At 34.9% G+C, this 16464-nt stretch overlaps 2 protein-coding genes across 2 annotated transcripts in view; both read right to left on the minus strand.

The window, feature by feature from the left end:
- Positions 1 to 3411, minus strand: part of LOC136844437 (carbohydrate sulfotransferase 1-like) — a 13676-nt gene extending 10265 nt beyond the window's left edge. The window contains exon 1 of the mRNA XM_067113667.1: positions 3373 to 3411. The gene's annotated coding sequence lies outside the window, so the exon portion shown is untranslated. The remainder of the gene's footprint in view (positions 1 to 3372) is intronic.
- On the minus strand, positions 2460 to 12121 carry LOC136843968 (uncharacterized). The gene is made up of 7 exons (XM_067112984.1): positions 11699 to 12121; positions 10676 to 10751; positions 8422 to 8627; positions 7657 to 7802; positions 4674 to 4793; positions 3373 to 3533; positions 2460 to 2497 (listed from the first exon to the last, which is right to left on the minus strand). Exons 1-7 carry the CDS (start codon positions 11738 to 11740, stop codon positions 2460 to 2462), a joined length of 789 nt encoding a protein of 262 aa, XP_066969085.1. The 5' UTR covers positions 11741 to 12121.
- Positions 12122 to 16464: the final 4343 nt, after the last annotated feature.

The following is a 16464-nucleotide window of genomic DNA, read 5'->3' on the forward strand; positions in this document are numbered from 1 at the left end:
ATATACGTATAATTACATATAAATACATGTATATACAGATTATAAATATATATATATATATATATATATATATATATATATATATATATATATATATATATATATATATATATATATTTATATATATATATATATATATATATATATATATATATATATATATATATATATATATATATATATATGTATATATATAACTTTAAAGGCATTTTACAAAATAACGAGTGCATCACTCTAAATATAAGACTTCCAATGAAATTGAAGAGAATTATTTGCGAATTCCACTCCATATTAGTCCATCTTTCATTTTGCAAAAAAACAAAATTAACATACATTCCTATCATTTCATTTATCAAAGCGTTTTTCCCTTTAATACTCACCCTTACCTGACCTCCATTTTTTTTTTTTTTTGGCGTCTCTTTTGTTTGCAGTTCACGAGTGTTATATAAAAACTAAGCGAAAGAAAAAGGTGGTTTTTTTCCCTGCATACTGGGGGATCTCTTTCAACCTAAAGCAACAGACTTTTCTTTTCATTAAAAAAGAAGACTATAGTAAGATTTTGATTTAATATTTTTCAATTTTTTTTATTTTCATATAATAGTTTTCAGCTTTCTTAATTTTATTTTAATGTTTATCAAATTTGTTGATTTTAATTCAATTTTTTTAGCCGTCTTGATCTTAACACAATATTTTTCAGTTTTCTTGATTTTGATGAAGTTTTTTTTCAACTTATTTTATTTCAATATTTTTCCAGCTTTCTTCATTTTAATTCAATATTTTTAAATTTTCTTGATTTTAATAAGATTTTTTTCAACTTTTTTTTTACTTTAATTCAATATTTTTCCACTTTCTTGATCTCAATTCAGTAGCTTTCAATTTTTCTGATTTTATTTTAATATTTTTCAGCTTTCTTGATTTTAATATAATTTTTTTCCGACTTTCTTGATCTTAATTCAATATTTTTCAACTGTTCTAATTTTAAATCAATATTTTTCAGCTTTCCTGGTTTTAATTCAATACTTTTTCGACGTTCTTGACTTTAATTCAATATTTTTCAACATGCTTGATAGCTGAAAAATACTGAATTAAAATAAAGAAAGTTGAAAAATACTGAATTAAAATCAAGAAAGCTGAAAAATACTGAGATTAAACCAATGGAGTTAAAAAATCCTGAATTAAAATCAAGAAAGTTGAAAACATTAAACTAAAATCATGAAAGTTGAAAATTATTGAATTAAAATCATAAAAGTTCAAAAAAATGTTAAATTAAAACCAAGAAGATTGAAAAATGTTGAATTCAAGTTAAGAAAGTTGAACATTAAATAAAAATCAAATAAGCTGAAGAATATCGAATTGAAATAATTTCATTCTGATACATCATCCTCTCTCTCTCTCTCTCTCTCTCTCTCTCTCTCTCTCTCTCTCTCTCTCTAGTGATGGCATTCTGTCCCAGGGGACATTTATCCAGTTGCCCTTAATTAGATAAATTACTTAATTCGTCAAAAAAAATAACTTTTTTTATCTTCCATTTTCGCTTTCTCCCAACTTTATTACGATCAGTCAATCAAGGATTCCTTGAAGAGAAGGAATGATTAACTAAAGTTCTATTAATCAGTTCTCCCAGGTTACCTGGCTGAAGCTGAGAGGCAGACAGTAAAATTTCACACGTCTATAAGGTGGGCAGATTTCCATAAAACTCTGAAGCACATTTGAGTGTTTGTTCTCGTTTTATTCCTCGCTCAGATGAAGTGTTTGCAGTATAGGTGACTCTTGTTTTACTACTGCAGCCTTTCAGGAGCTGATACAATATCTTCCATAAAAGTAATATCACTGGCCCATTTTGTTATCTCTCTCTCCCTCTCTCTCTCTCTCTCTCTCTCTCTCTCTCTCTCTCTCTCTCTCTCTCTCTCTCTCTCTCGCTCTCTCTAAAGTCGTAAACGCCTCTGTTCTAACGTCCATTAAGCGTAGAGAAGTTATCTCTCGCTGGGCACTTCTCCCAAAACTCATTCGGAACGTCACCCGAACCTTTGAAGTACGGTAGCGTTTTCTTGCTGTCACGGACGAGGGGATGAACGTCTCCTTTGATATAGGATTAGAGGTCGATCTCAGAGTGGAGAGAGAGGAGGAGGAGGAGGAGGAGGAGGTTGGGGAGGGGTTGGGGGGAAGGGGGAGGGAGGAGGAGGTGACGTAGGCCATCAAAGGAACCCTCTGATCATGGCTTTTCTGGAGAATTGCTTCGTGCATAGGAAATAATCCCTTGCTCTCTCTCTGAAGGGAAATAAGGACCTGCTCAAATCAGTCTTGCCCTCCATTCGCAAAAGTTGAACGACACTTCTGACCATCAACTTAAAGAGTGAGAGTGATAAAAAAATTGTCAGTGTATTTTTACCCCAGGAGTAGCTTCGCCTTCTGTAAATATTTGTTTTTAAGGCTGCTTACCTTCTGCTGTTAACTAGACACTAAAAGAGTAAATGAATGGCCACAGAAACACGGAAGTCTGAAATATTGAAACATTTGTAAATTACCTTATATTATTCAATGGGCATATAAAATAAAATAGTGAGTTGTGATATTTGTGTTTTTTTTTAGAAATAATTCACAAGCAAATGAAGCTTTTGACTGTATTGTTTCCAGGCGAAAAGAGGCGCTGGGACATCCATACTTTATGAACCAAATTACGAAATTATGAATTATGAATCAAATTATGAAAAACTTCTGAAGCGAACAACGTCTTAAAAATTTTAGCGAGAATTTAGCCACGGTTTGGAAAAAAAAGTTTGTTAGCAAGTTCATGGCGACTTATTCTACTGTACATTTTTATAAACTTTGTGTGAATTTAAACCCAGATCAAACTATGTTCAATTTAAACATATAACATCGATGAGTAAACTTAGTCAAAGATAGTATTTTAGACAAACGTGTATTGTAAACTCTGAAGTAGAGTAAAGGAATTACTACTACTACTACTACTACTACTACTACTACTACTACTACTACTACTACTACTACTGTTATTATTATTATTATTTTTATTATTATTATTTTATTGAAAATAATGGCTGTTTCTACGGCAATTAATTTATATAGACTCTTCTCTATTCTTGTTAATATCTTATTTTCAACAGCGTGTAGCTGGTGTACCAATTTTCCAAAGGAAATAACAAGTTTTCGTGTTATTTCAGTTTTATTACCTCTGACGTTCAAACGCGATCTGGCGATTATTATTATTATTATTATTATTATTATTATTATTATTATTATTATTATTATTATTATTATTATTATTATTATTATTATTATTCTGTAAAATTACTGACCCCGCGGTCAGTGTCAGTCCCTTTACTAAATCGCGCAAAAAAACATTTCTCCTACCTGCAGTAATGGCTTCAGTGCAGAGAGCCTTAACCTCACTCGTTTTGAAGAAACCAGGTGCATTGGTGCAAGCTGCCGTTACGATGTTTCGAGGTAACAATGCGCGACCGTTTGAGCAGAGTCGCCTCAGTCGAGAATTCTTCCCCAGGATGAAATGGTTCCTGCGGGATTGCGGTTTATGATCAGAATACTTTTTTCTGTGAAATGTTTCTTTTTTTTTATTCTAAAACAAAAACTTAATTTAGTTCTTGTTACTTCTTAGTTAGGTGTTAGTCACACGACGTACGTATTTTAAAAAATATTTTCAATGTCTCAAGCTCTTTTAATGAATCATTCTGAATTATCTTTGGTATTATCTGTTTTTAATAGTGTGCTAATCTTAAAAGGCCATATTCAAAACATATATTAATTCCCTTAATCCCTTTTAATCTATTAGTAGTAAAAACACCAAGATAAGAATTCACCGGATATGACACTAGTGGCGAACATTTTATTTTACGAAAATAAAAAAATTTCCATAAGGGACTAGTTGCAATGTAGCTCTTCAGGGCAAAAATTAGCAAGAAGCAATAAATTGGATGCGCACAACAAACGAGGTCATTATTCGGTCAATAAATGGGTTATCAAATGACCAAGTTGCAGTGAGAACAAGTATTAAGTTCTGTACGGTTATACAGCAATGTAAAGCGCTTCCGATATTAATTTCAGCAACTAAAATTTAAATGTTTTAGGATTGCAGAAAGAAAATTGTTAAAAGAACACCGAGTGCCTGACGTTTAAAGAAGATCTCTCAGTCTGTTTGGCAGTGTAAATGTTTGGGAAGACTTGCCTTTGTCCCAAAAGCAGCTTTGTATAACGAAAAAATAGCTCAGTCTATTTGGAATGAATGAAATAGTATTTAGGAGAAACTAGGAAAAAGAACAGCCGCAATACTATAGACTTAAAAGAGATTTAGATCTAGAAGCCGCTGGTTTTGGAAAATAAGGTACTTATCATTGTCACCGGAGATGAAAATTTGCATTATTTTTCAGTGGTTGTACTTATATAATGAAGATATATGGAAAAATGTTAGGATGAGGGAACACAAAGAATGAGCAGATTTGTTAACAGCTGTTTGAGGCTAAAATGGTCTGATATGAAGTAAAAAAGAAAATAGGTGGAATGACTGCGCCGAAATATGGAAATTACGTACATAATTACACGAGAGTTCATGGTACAACAGGAAGTTATGTTTTCCCAAGAGTTGCTAACAACAGACACTTGAGAAACCTTTATACACGAGACACGAGGGCTTGTCTTACCTGCCCGACGTGATATGATGTAGGTAAGGCTGCGTTCTGGTATCGAACTTACAACTCAGTAAGGTTGACAACAATCCTGTCGCCATGGATTCCATATGTCTTGGTACGGCGTCTTGTACGCTTCCAGATAAGAAAAGAAAATTATTGAACTATATAAATTAGAACAGCTCATACATACATACATAATATATACATGCATACATACATACATGATGAAAATATAATCAAGCAAAATTCTACATCTTTTGTAGACTATGACAGAGCAAAGCAATATTCATTTACATATTTAGCCAAAGGAACTTCGGGGAAACATAAATACATACATACATACATACATACATACTAATAAACCAAAATTCGGTATCGTTGCTCTGCTTTGATAAAATAAAGGAAAATTCATTTATGCATGTAGCCAAAGGACCTTCGAGACTAAACGTACAGACACAGACACAAACTGGGGTGGAGGAAAACGAAAAATAAATTGCATTACAAAAATAGAATAGTGGACAAGTGGACAGAGACGAGGGCATACATCTGGCTAAATGATGAAATTACTCATGAAATTTGAAGGGGGGATTCTGAAGTTAAAAATAACTCATATGGAATGAAAACCTCTCAAACAAACAGACTTAAAAAAACTGCTCTTGTTTTACGGAATTTGGTGCGGTCTTTGAGGTATTAAGGCCAACCTATTTCCTTTCGGGTTTACTAGGCATTAAAATTCCTACAGAATTTCGTTTGCTCTTTTCCAGTTGTTCTTTTCGCTAATAAATGAATGTTGTTTTGAATGCGAGACTAAAACATTATTTCAATTTCCTTCGCCAAAATCGCACTAGGCGCGTTTTTATTGTATTCGGTGTTAATATTTACATTTACAATGTGAAATTTTGTAGACGCTTAACTTTCATCTAGAAGTTACTTTCTATGTTGGTCGCGTATGTGAAATTATATTATTCTTTAACTCTATTTTCCTCTCTCATAGTTAACATCTTAAGCATTGAAAACAGCCTTTCGAAATTAATTATTTTGGTTTTATTTTCGTCAAAGCAACCTTTTGTTCATTTTTACTTTCCTCAAAACTTTGTAACTTTTAAAATCGACTGATCTTTCATTTTCATTAGAGATTTGATCATTACAAATAATACTTTGAGGTTGGTGGTTGATTTAATTCAGGATCAATACTAAAGAATAAAATCTGGAAGCAAATTGAGTGGTTCCCCTCAACATTATCGAAAACTTATTTGAAATGTTATTAGCCATTTCATTCTATATTTACAACAGATAACAATTTTCAGCTCTAGAGATTAACTGTTTCACTGAAATTAGTTATTTTCATATGCTGATTGTTTATAACTACTCTACTCTATCACTGAAGCATTAGAGCTAGGCATAGATTGGCAAGATTCCTTCGTTTTGGTAGTAAGCGATATCTTTTTAATATGGCATCTTCATTCTCGTAAGATCCTACCATGTATCACCAATAATTTCCTGGAAATTCGTATGGACGTTCACTCATTTTTGATGATAGAGTTTACCAAGTTCTCATCCAGAAATATGACGAAAGTGAGATTGATCATTTGAATACTTAAAATGAAGGTATTTTACGCCGGTTTTAGAAATTGAACTTTTCATGAACAAAGAAAGTGCAGCTTCGAAAAGTTATTTCCAAGAGATTTCATTGACATGACTGATTTATATAAGGGTTACGAAGTTTACCCACCACAGAGCTAAGGAGATAGAACATGACAGATACAGAGGTAATCCTACAATAATTCTATTCGTGTTGTTGTTGTTGTTTCAGATTTAGCTGGCCTTGTGCCAGCACGGGCTCTTGCTCCTAGAGCAGCCCGTAACTTCTATTCGTCTAGGGCAGTGGTTCTTAGCCTGGGGTACCTGTACCCCCAGGGGTACGAGACATGATAGTCAGTGCAACGGTACTGTTTATTTACCATGAGAAAGTAAAATATATTTTTCCCTAATTTTTTCTCTTACTATAATTGTCCCAGTTACTTTTTTAAAGTTACTGCTGTATTACTCATTATTATTACTGTTATAATGTGCATTCATTGTATCCTACTAATTGACACTTTTCATCTGAAATAAAAAAAAAGTACCTTTGTTCAGTAATTGAATACATCTAATAATTTCTCAGCAAGGTTTGTATGACTAATCCTTTTCATATGTTTGTACTGTATTTATGTTGGATGGGGGTACGAGAAAATCTTCTTAGATATGAAGGGGTACGGGCACTGAAAAAGGTTAAGAAGCACTGGTCTAGGAGATAAAATTTCTTCTCCTTATTATAAACATTTATTAGAAAAGGAAGGGTCTTAGTATTCATCAAGCCAGAAAATGCGTACAAGGTATGGTAGGAGAGGGGGGGGGTGTTGAGGGGGTGAGGGGGGACCACCCGTCGGTAGGGGTGTTCGTCTCCTTCTATGCATTCTGTGTTAATTAATGTACCAAGGGTTAACACTGTGGAAGTTTCCTTCACAGTGGGTTGATCCAGGATTCAGCAGTTGAAGCTTATATGTGTCAGCAATCACAGTATTTTTATTTTGGGGGGAACACACCACCGTTTTGCTGATTTGATTTACGAAATTTAGAATGTCATGCGTAGCAGTGGGGCACTTTCAGCCATTCAGCATTTAAGAAAGTGAAAGGAAGGAGTTGGGGCGGTTGGACAACAAGGTAAAAAGATAAAAAAAAAAAAGATTAGATAAGTACAAGGACCTTAACGTGGAACTTGGAATTAAGTGGATGCAACTATGGGGACCGAACGTCTTGAAACAATGCCTACAGTGGCGGTCGCTAACAACATTACCACCTTACTGCTACCCTCTGTCAGAAAAAAAAATATTAAAAGAATAATCATATTAATATCTTCATTAGACATAAAGTCGGACAAACGAAGTAAGGGTGAAAAGACCATAAAGCTAGTAAGAAAAGTAAAGCATAAAATATGATTCAGATCTCAACGTACATGATGTAGTGGAAAGGCTCGAAATGATAAAAGGCTCCGGGATAAGAATTCAATAAGTCTCCGAGGAACGTCGATCCTGATCTCCAGGTAGTGGCGATTACCGCCCTTCTCACCTGTCTGCCTTCCAGTACGTCTCCTAACCCTGGCTGGCAGAACGATACATAGGTTAGATAGAAGATAGGTAGAAGAATGAATGCAATGGTCTAGAAAGGATAATTGTTTAGGAATGAAATGAATAAAATAAATGACCTACTTATCGAGTGATTATTTGAAAGGGAGAGAGGGAAGGCTAAACAATGCGTGAATAGGTCACAATAATAATGATTATAACAGCAAGCAGGGCGAGAGTAGAGGTAAGGTGGCACTGGAGTAATAAAAAGAAATAAAATTCCCAACACGATTGGCTTTAAATTTGCCACTTTATTTTAACAAATTAAAAATAACTACAGTGCTCACTTGCTAAAACATTTTTTATGTAAATATAAAAACCCTCCTTTCAGATAAGCCCGTATATTAATGTCGGTATATTTTTATTTCAATCATAAAGAAAAGTGTCGAATGGTATTCAGATTTTACAGTTACGTAAAATATTTCCTAAAAAATTACATTTGTTCAAAAATAAAGAGGTAATTATCATATGCTTCTTACTATGATGGTACCAGAAACATTTTTTTATACAAAATTCAATATAGGAAATATATATTTCAAAGATCACAAAAAATAAAAAAGAAATCCCTCTCCACATCCATCACTGAGCCTCCTTACCTGGGAACCATTTACCTCGGGATTAAGCCAAGGCGGGAGATCCTTCCCTATGTATTCCCTAAGGACTTGATCCCTGACGTCCTTGAGAGCCCTGTATGCCTGGGCCTGCGAGACTTTCCTGTGTGGGGGGAAGACATCCTGTACATATCCTCTTCCCAGAGGATCTCCCATTTGACCTCCTCCCGCTTCTCTCTCCAATTTCTCTGCTGAGGAAACAGAGATACGGATTATTCGCCTCATTCTTTGTGCATGTGATAGCGACTGTCTCTCTCTCTCTCTCTCTCTCTCTCTCTCTCTCTCTCTCTGATATATGGTTTTGCAATCTCATCCAACTGGCTAGTTACTCCAGGTCTGAACCTCAGTCTAGAAGGTGCAGTTTAGAAAAAGTTCCTTGCACTATTTTTGCTTCACTGGGCCTAACCAAAGAACTAAGTACTTGGTAGTCATTTAACTATTGTGAATTGATGAAGATGTTGGATGGAGTGAGGGGAAAGAGAGAGGAAAAATTACAGAGCTTGATGAACAGAGATTCAAAAGAGTATTATGCATGTCAATTTAAAAGAGATACAATAGGTTCATGCTCAACCAATAAGAGATAAAAACATCCATGGCGTGCCCTTTTTTTTTTTACTCTCCTTTTCGCAAATTTCTATTCCCCCTTATTTATTTATATCAATCCTGTTCCGTAATTGTTTGTTCTTTTTACGACGCTCAGTCGATTTTTACAAGGATACGTGTTCACAAGACATCGTGCGTTCCCTAGGATGCTAAGTCCCCAGAATCCTTTGACTAAGTCTAAGACCTCATTCCCAAATTGAAGTCTTCACACCTTTAATCTTTACTCCCTCTTTTTTTCCAGGGCACAAAACAGTCTAGTTTTTTTGTCTCGAGATGCTATGAGCTTATGAAAGCAACGCAAATCCTTAAACCGATTATTTATCTTTAAATGCTCATCGCCTCCCATGCTATATGCTAGGGCGGACTGTGCCACAGAAACCAAAAATATAACGTTTCCTTTCAGGTTTGAGAACCCAGTGTTACCCATGTTAGCAACCTTACGAGGTCCTTCCCCAAAGATCTAATTCCTCCAGTGACATGGGTCAGTGGAGTACCGAACACAGTTAATTCGAGTCATTGTTGAATTTCTTCATGCTCACTGCAGAGCAGCAATATCCCCAGCAAGAACAAATATTTCTGTGAGTAAGAACAATCGGCAAAGCAACACCACTGATAAACCTCTTATGGATATTCTCATCTTTAGTAACAGTTATAACACACACACAAGCTTAAATGCTCCTATACAAGCACTCCATGTCTGTCTTTCACCTTACCCCCGTCTTGCCTTTACTGTATATAATGCAAAAATTTTAGGATGTGCTTTCTAAGAAATTATTCTATTTTTACCTTTGTTTGAAGGTAAAGTAACTTTTCTATTTACTATTTATTCATGTTAACTTTATAGGGATAATCTCAGAAAAAAAATGGCATTTTCATTCTGTTTTCAAGAAATCAATATTGAGTCACAGAGGATAGTCTAAGGTAAAACCCATGGGCTGTTTCATTTTTGTTTATTTCTCTGGAATTGATGTTTTGCCCAGTGAATGCGACCACGTTACCTTTACTAATAGAAAGCACTTGACAGTTATCATCCGAGGAAAATAATATTCTTAGAGGATTCCTATTAACAGCTGCTGACAGAATAAAGACAAATCAACCCAGGGTTATGATGTAATAAAAGCAATTAATGATAAAGCCCTACGCATACAAGCACTAGTACTCTTTTCTTAACTAAGAGAACGTTCCTTGTTATAAGAAAGTTTTTCTTGTAACCCAGATACTTAGAAGTGTTGTAGGCAAATGTCATTTACGATACATTAATGGGAACATGTCCTGCTTCTAGTTACCCAGAAAATCCTGAAATTAACCCAGTTTGGTCTACGGTTCGGACAATTTAATTTAAAATAAAACTACTAAAAGTCATTACAAGGAAAATTAAATTAATTTTCTTACGTCATTCCGTGGAAAATGGTTATAACCAAGTATAATCTTAACAAGAAAATAATACAAATATAACCAATACTAGACAAGACTGCATTAAAACTACTTCAAGTCTGGTTACGTTATATAACGCTTAGCTAAATCTAAATACAAAACACTTGAAAGTTGGATAAAAATAAAGCCTTTATCAGTTTTCTCAAAAACGTTGTCTCTTATAAATACACGTTGAATTATTTTTTTATCAATTAAATCTTACCTTCAAGTATGGTATGTCTACACAGAAATAGGATCCACACTGCAGCCACAAGGTACAGATGCTTGTAATGAACCCTCTGGAAGAAACATAGTAAGATAAATAAAAAAAATATAAAAAAAATTAGTACATGGTGAACTATAAAAAGACATTTTTTGTTCTTATTTCCTATGAAGTGCTTTGGCTATCTGAAAAATTAAAGCCTTGATAATAAAAGAAATAATAAAACAACAATAGTTAAAGCATCAGGATACAAGAAACGATCTTTAAATAACTTAAACATGGGTCACCGATTTCCATTAAGCAAAAGCAAGAGAAGGAGGATTTACTGCTGTTACGAGACCACCTGAAAGGTGAAGGAATCCTCCTAATCATCTCGAAGAAGAAGAAGAAGAAGAAGAAGAAGAAGAAGAAGAAGAAGAAGAAGAAGAAGAAGAAGATACATCTAGCGGAGTAGTATAAAAAAAACTATCGAGAGGCAAGTTAAGATACCAAAAAACATTTTATGAAAATTTTAACCGATTTACATCGATCAAACAGTATATTCGTGCTCAAGTTTATCAGTGAAGAGTTGCAATGATATGTGAGAATATTGGTGCTGAACACACACAATCATCTCGTCAGCATCATGATCAGCAATTAGTATTGTTGTTTTGTTGATAATTTTATTTCTTTTTATTTAACTTGATAATTCGATGATGCCTTTATTCTGTAATCTCCCTTGTAAGTATACTTCTTCGATATGTTAAGCATCATATTTTAACTTTTATTTCGTCTGAAGAAAGAGGTCTATCGTAATCATACCAAATTGATGTAAGGTCAAATAAAAATTCCTGATGCCTTGTGTCCATACTACTTTGCCAAGTAAATATATTGCTAAGGACGTTTACTTTGTACATGCGGAAATAAATTCATGCTTGAGATGAAAATCCAAGAGCAAGCTAGCAACTAGATTTATCTGAGATATCAGTCGACTGTTTAATCTTAACTTGATGTTTTAAAAAAAATAATGAAACAAAAGCTTACCTGCAGCATCAAGAACCTGATGATGGTAACTCCTGAGATCATTTCGGTTAAGATTATCGAAATCAACCCTCCTTTCACACGATGACAACGTTACGAGGGCAGCGAATATTGTAGGCACTGGCTTGGACGCCTGCTAAATGCTGAGTAATATCTCGTACATTTTAACCTAGGCTGATATCACAAGAGAAACAGAGTAGACAAAGTCCCAGCCTCTGGTCTAGCTACACTGTATATTCTTTAACAAGAGTTGTTAGACCACACGCTGTGGAAAGTTGCCAAATATCACAGTTCTTCACTACAAAGTACTTTCATTTAAATGACTACTCAGTCCACAACTTAACATGTAACTCAAGCCGGTAAAGGTGGCTATTAACACATGTACTGACTTGCTAAGTGCAGCGTAACTTGACTGGGAAAGTGGTGTCTCACCTTACAAAGGTAAATGAAATTGTTTACATGCCATTTTCGTAGTTCACGGTCCACGTCTTTTTAAAAATACGCAGTCTCGTCTATTTGTCTTTTCGTAATTTTCTGTCCGTCCGGAAATATTCATAACAGTTATTAACAAACTTTTCCCCCTAAATATAGATCACTGTGCACATGTAACGAAATCCCAAGATAGAAGCAGAAGTAAGGAAAAGTAATTTACATTTTTTTTTAGTTTTATTAGCAGATATAAAAAAAATAATTCAACCAATCTAAAGCAAGGGAGTCTTCAAAATCAAATACATGCACAGTTAAAAAATAAAATAAGAGAGCGATTGCTCTAATTTGGGTTACTCATTTTCCAATGGTTTTTATCTCCTCCTCATAGTTTTCCTCAGGCAAATATTCTTTCTTTTCACCTGTTCCTCCTCTTCACTAAAAGCATTCTAAGTCTTATTGGAGACAAAGTCAAAGTGTCAAGTACGACTTTAGGCGCCAATTAGAAAATTAATTTGAGAATGAAAATTAAAATTTCTCATGATTTTTGAATTACATAATTCTAAGGACAAACTTTACTAGATGGAATTATGTTATAACAGCAAATGTTTTATAGCGATAGTGAAATGTTCTGTCATACATGTAGCATCATACAAGTCTCTTTCTTCATAAATGATCAGTGATGGATCTTCATAAATGATCAGTGATGGATGCACTCGCGTCACCTCGTAAAAAAAAAAAAAAAAACACACACAGACGACTCATTCTGCAGTCCAAAAATTACTACTCACCCCCACCCACCAGGAAGAGTTGACATTTAGCCATAGCTCCTGCCGAACATCTGTTAAACGCTCTTTTTTGTAGTGCCATTAAAGCAAGTACGGTTTTAGTGTTCCGTAAAAGAAAACTATTGTACCGGCTTTGTCTGTCCGTCCGCACTTTTTCTGTCCGCCCTCAGATCTTAAAAACTGCTGAGGCTAGAAGGCTGCAAATTGGTATGTTGATCATCCACTCTCCAATCATCAAATATACCAAATTGCAGACCTCTAGCCTCAATAGTTGTTATTTTATCTAAGGTCAAAGTTAGCTATAATCGTGCATCTGGCAACGATATAGGACAGGCCACCACCGGCCCGTGGTTAAAGATTCATGGGTCTCGGCTCATACAGTATTATACCGAGACCACCGAAAGATAGATCTGTTTTCGGTGGCCTTGATTATACGCTGTACAGAAAACTCGATTGCGCTGAAGAAATTCCGCCGCATTTTTTACTTTTTTTTTCTTTTTCCACAGAATCATCCTGATACTGAGAAAGCTGTCCGTTTTCTAAGGATTGTGGCTGGCAACCTCATCCCGAAAGGACACCTGAGACCTGGAAGTCATGGGCTTTCTCTCACCATTCATGCTAAGGGGAAAAGGGAGTGTGATTTTCTCCTGAGGTACTCCTCGTCAGGTGAGATTACTTAGTGTTAAAACTCACAAGTTTAGACACACATATATACACACACACACTCTACATCGGCATATGCATACAAACATATATATATATATATATATGTGTGTGTGTGTATATATATATATATATATGTATATATATATATAATATATATATATATATATATATATATATATATATATATATATATATATATATATATATATATATATATTAATATATATATACTGTGTATGTGTGTGTATGCATGTATAACTGAATCATGAAAATATGGAACGTGATGAATATATAAGGCAATGCCACGAGGAAAGTGAAACGACGTAAAGGTGCTAGGCCTTTCAACTTACTGTCATTTACTTAGCAGACTCAGTAAAAGGACAGTAAGTCGAAGGGCCTAGCACCACTCCGTCGTTTCCCACTTACCTTAGTGACATTGACTTATACATACATATATATATATATATATATATATATATATATATATATATATATATATATATATATATATACATATATATATATATATATATATATATATATATATATATATATATATATATATATATATATATATATATATATATATAGAGAGAGAGAGAGAGAGAGAGAGAGAGAGAGAGAGAGAGAGGGAGAAAAAATAAATGAGTACCCTCTTCCTTCCTTGATAAGAAATAAACTCCCTCATATTGTAAGAGTTAGTTTACTACATAGCCCGGTCTATTTTATTAATGTTTACCCTACCCATCCAAATGTGCATGGGTTTGAGTCTTACCTCGGAAGGGAGTGGCATCTTCATTTTTCTCTTATATAGATTCAAGGTTTGTGGTATTATGTTTATATAAAAAAATTATGAAATAGAGAAATTTAGAGATGAATGTGACTAATGAAAAACATATATTTGTCGTTTATATAATCTGGCTTTAACCAGTCAGTTTTTCTTGCCGTTCCCAAAATTAATTTGGTGATAAGAAAATGTCAAAAAATGAACACTTGAAGATGGCTATCTATTTACTTAATACATTAGATTTGCATAAGACTGAAAATCATCTCCCCAGAATTTCAAACATCAGTTTCTCCTAATTCGTTCTGTCCGACTTAGTCATTGATCGATGGCAGGCAAATGCTCTCATTATCCCTGAAGCTCAGCCTTTGCATTAAAAATGGTAATTGGGTGGACGTCGAGTATTTAAGACCGTAATGAGGATGGCTGGATTTTAATTGCCACATGATGACACCAGAGGAGAAGGAGAGAATGAAACAAAGACGAGAGATTCAATCGATTCATGAACAGACATACAAAAAGTCCTAAGATAAAAGAGTTGGGAAAAGCGTAACAACCACATAAAACCGCTTTGACGCCACACCCACACACACCCACCCACACACACACACACACACACAAAACAGAGAAGCGAAAGAATGAAAAACCAGCCGCTAACAGAAGGCAGGAATCTTATGAAAGCCTAATCAAGGAGCGTATTGCATTTCGGAAACTTTGGTGGCGTGTGCCAATTTCCATCGGCGCGCCGCTGGGCCAAGCTCGGTCGGGCACGTCCTCGAAACGCATCGCTGTTGCATCGTAGCCCCGAGTGATGATAATGAACTTAGTGTTTGCACGGTCGTTCTTTAAAAGGAATTTCTTATTAACGGCGGAACATTTTGCTTTGCTCGGTACACAGCCATGATAATGAGATGTAAGTAAAAGAGATGTATTTTTCTCGCTTAATAATGGCATTCGTTTTATCCGCCGGTCGTGCTCGTGAGTTCGTGCGTGCGCGCGAGCGCTTGTAAGCGTTACTTATTGCGTGCGCTTTACTGAAGACAAAGTATCGTATTTATGCCCAAGCCTGTGAAACATATTTATAGATATTCGCCCGTTTATTTCACTAGAATTACGTACTTAACTTACTTACTGAGCAGTGAATCGTATGAAGTGGTTTGCAAAGGAATTAGAGGAGACATGGGTTAGCAACCTCATTTCAAAATGTTAAATGAATTAGTCAAGACTGACACCTTTCTGTAGAATTCTCTAATATATGTGTACGGGTGTTTCGAAATTAGAGGGCCCCCCCTCCACAGAACACATGGAAAGTTATGAAGTTTTCTGCTATAGCCTATCTCCAAGTACATTATTTTAAGTTTCTATTAAGCTATTTTTTATTTTACATTTCTTGTATTTTCTGACTGAGTGACAGAGTTAGATACAGCCATGGCTAACGACTCAGAGGAAATCAGATGGATTGACTGAATCCGCTATAACTTCAGAGGCTGCTGTGATGCTGGCGCATCCTTCATTTAACGTTCCTGGGTAGTTAAATACATTAAAAGAGATGAATCCTTTGTTAAAAGAAACTGGAACAAAATCCATATGACTGTCATCGCGAAAAGAGTGCGAATCTTGAAGGCCTAAAGTCCTTTCTCAGGAGTCAAAAGACATCATAGCTGAGGCAGTGGTAGACCCATAAGTCTTTACGTAAATTGGGTGCTTGAACTAGAAAAAAAGGGGGAAAGAAGAGAATTTATAAAGCTGTATATTGTGAGCTGAAAAATCTGGTATCAAGGCATTTCATGTTATCATAAGCCCAACATCACTCAGCGACAGAGAGAGACCGTGCATGGTTTTGTGGTTCATTTCTAAAGATTGGGATGCAGCTGACTTTCTCCATGTTGCTGCATCAGATGAATTCTTCATTTACACAGTCAGAAGCTAAATCATAAAATGACATCATTTGGGCTGCAAAGTTGGATGATATCACCATGACGCGCCATCGCCAAGTTGTGAAATTCTCCTGAATGTTTGGGAATTTTTCTGTTTCACAGCCAAATGGTTAATGTGACTCATCAAAGAAAAAGGACAGTCATGGACTTGAATATCAGAGAAAACTG

Source organism: Macrobrachium rosenbergii, chromosome 12, assembly GCF_040412425.1.
Source record: "Macrobrachium rosenbergii isolate ZJJX-2024 chromosome 12, ASM4041242v1, whole genome shotgun sequence".
Lineage (NCBI taxonomy): Eukaryota > Metazoa > Arthropoda > Malacostraca > Decapoda > Palaemonidae > Macrobrachium > Macrobrachium rosenbergii.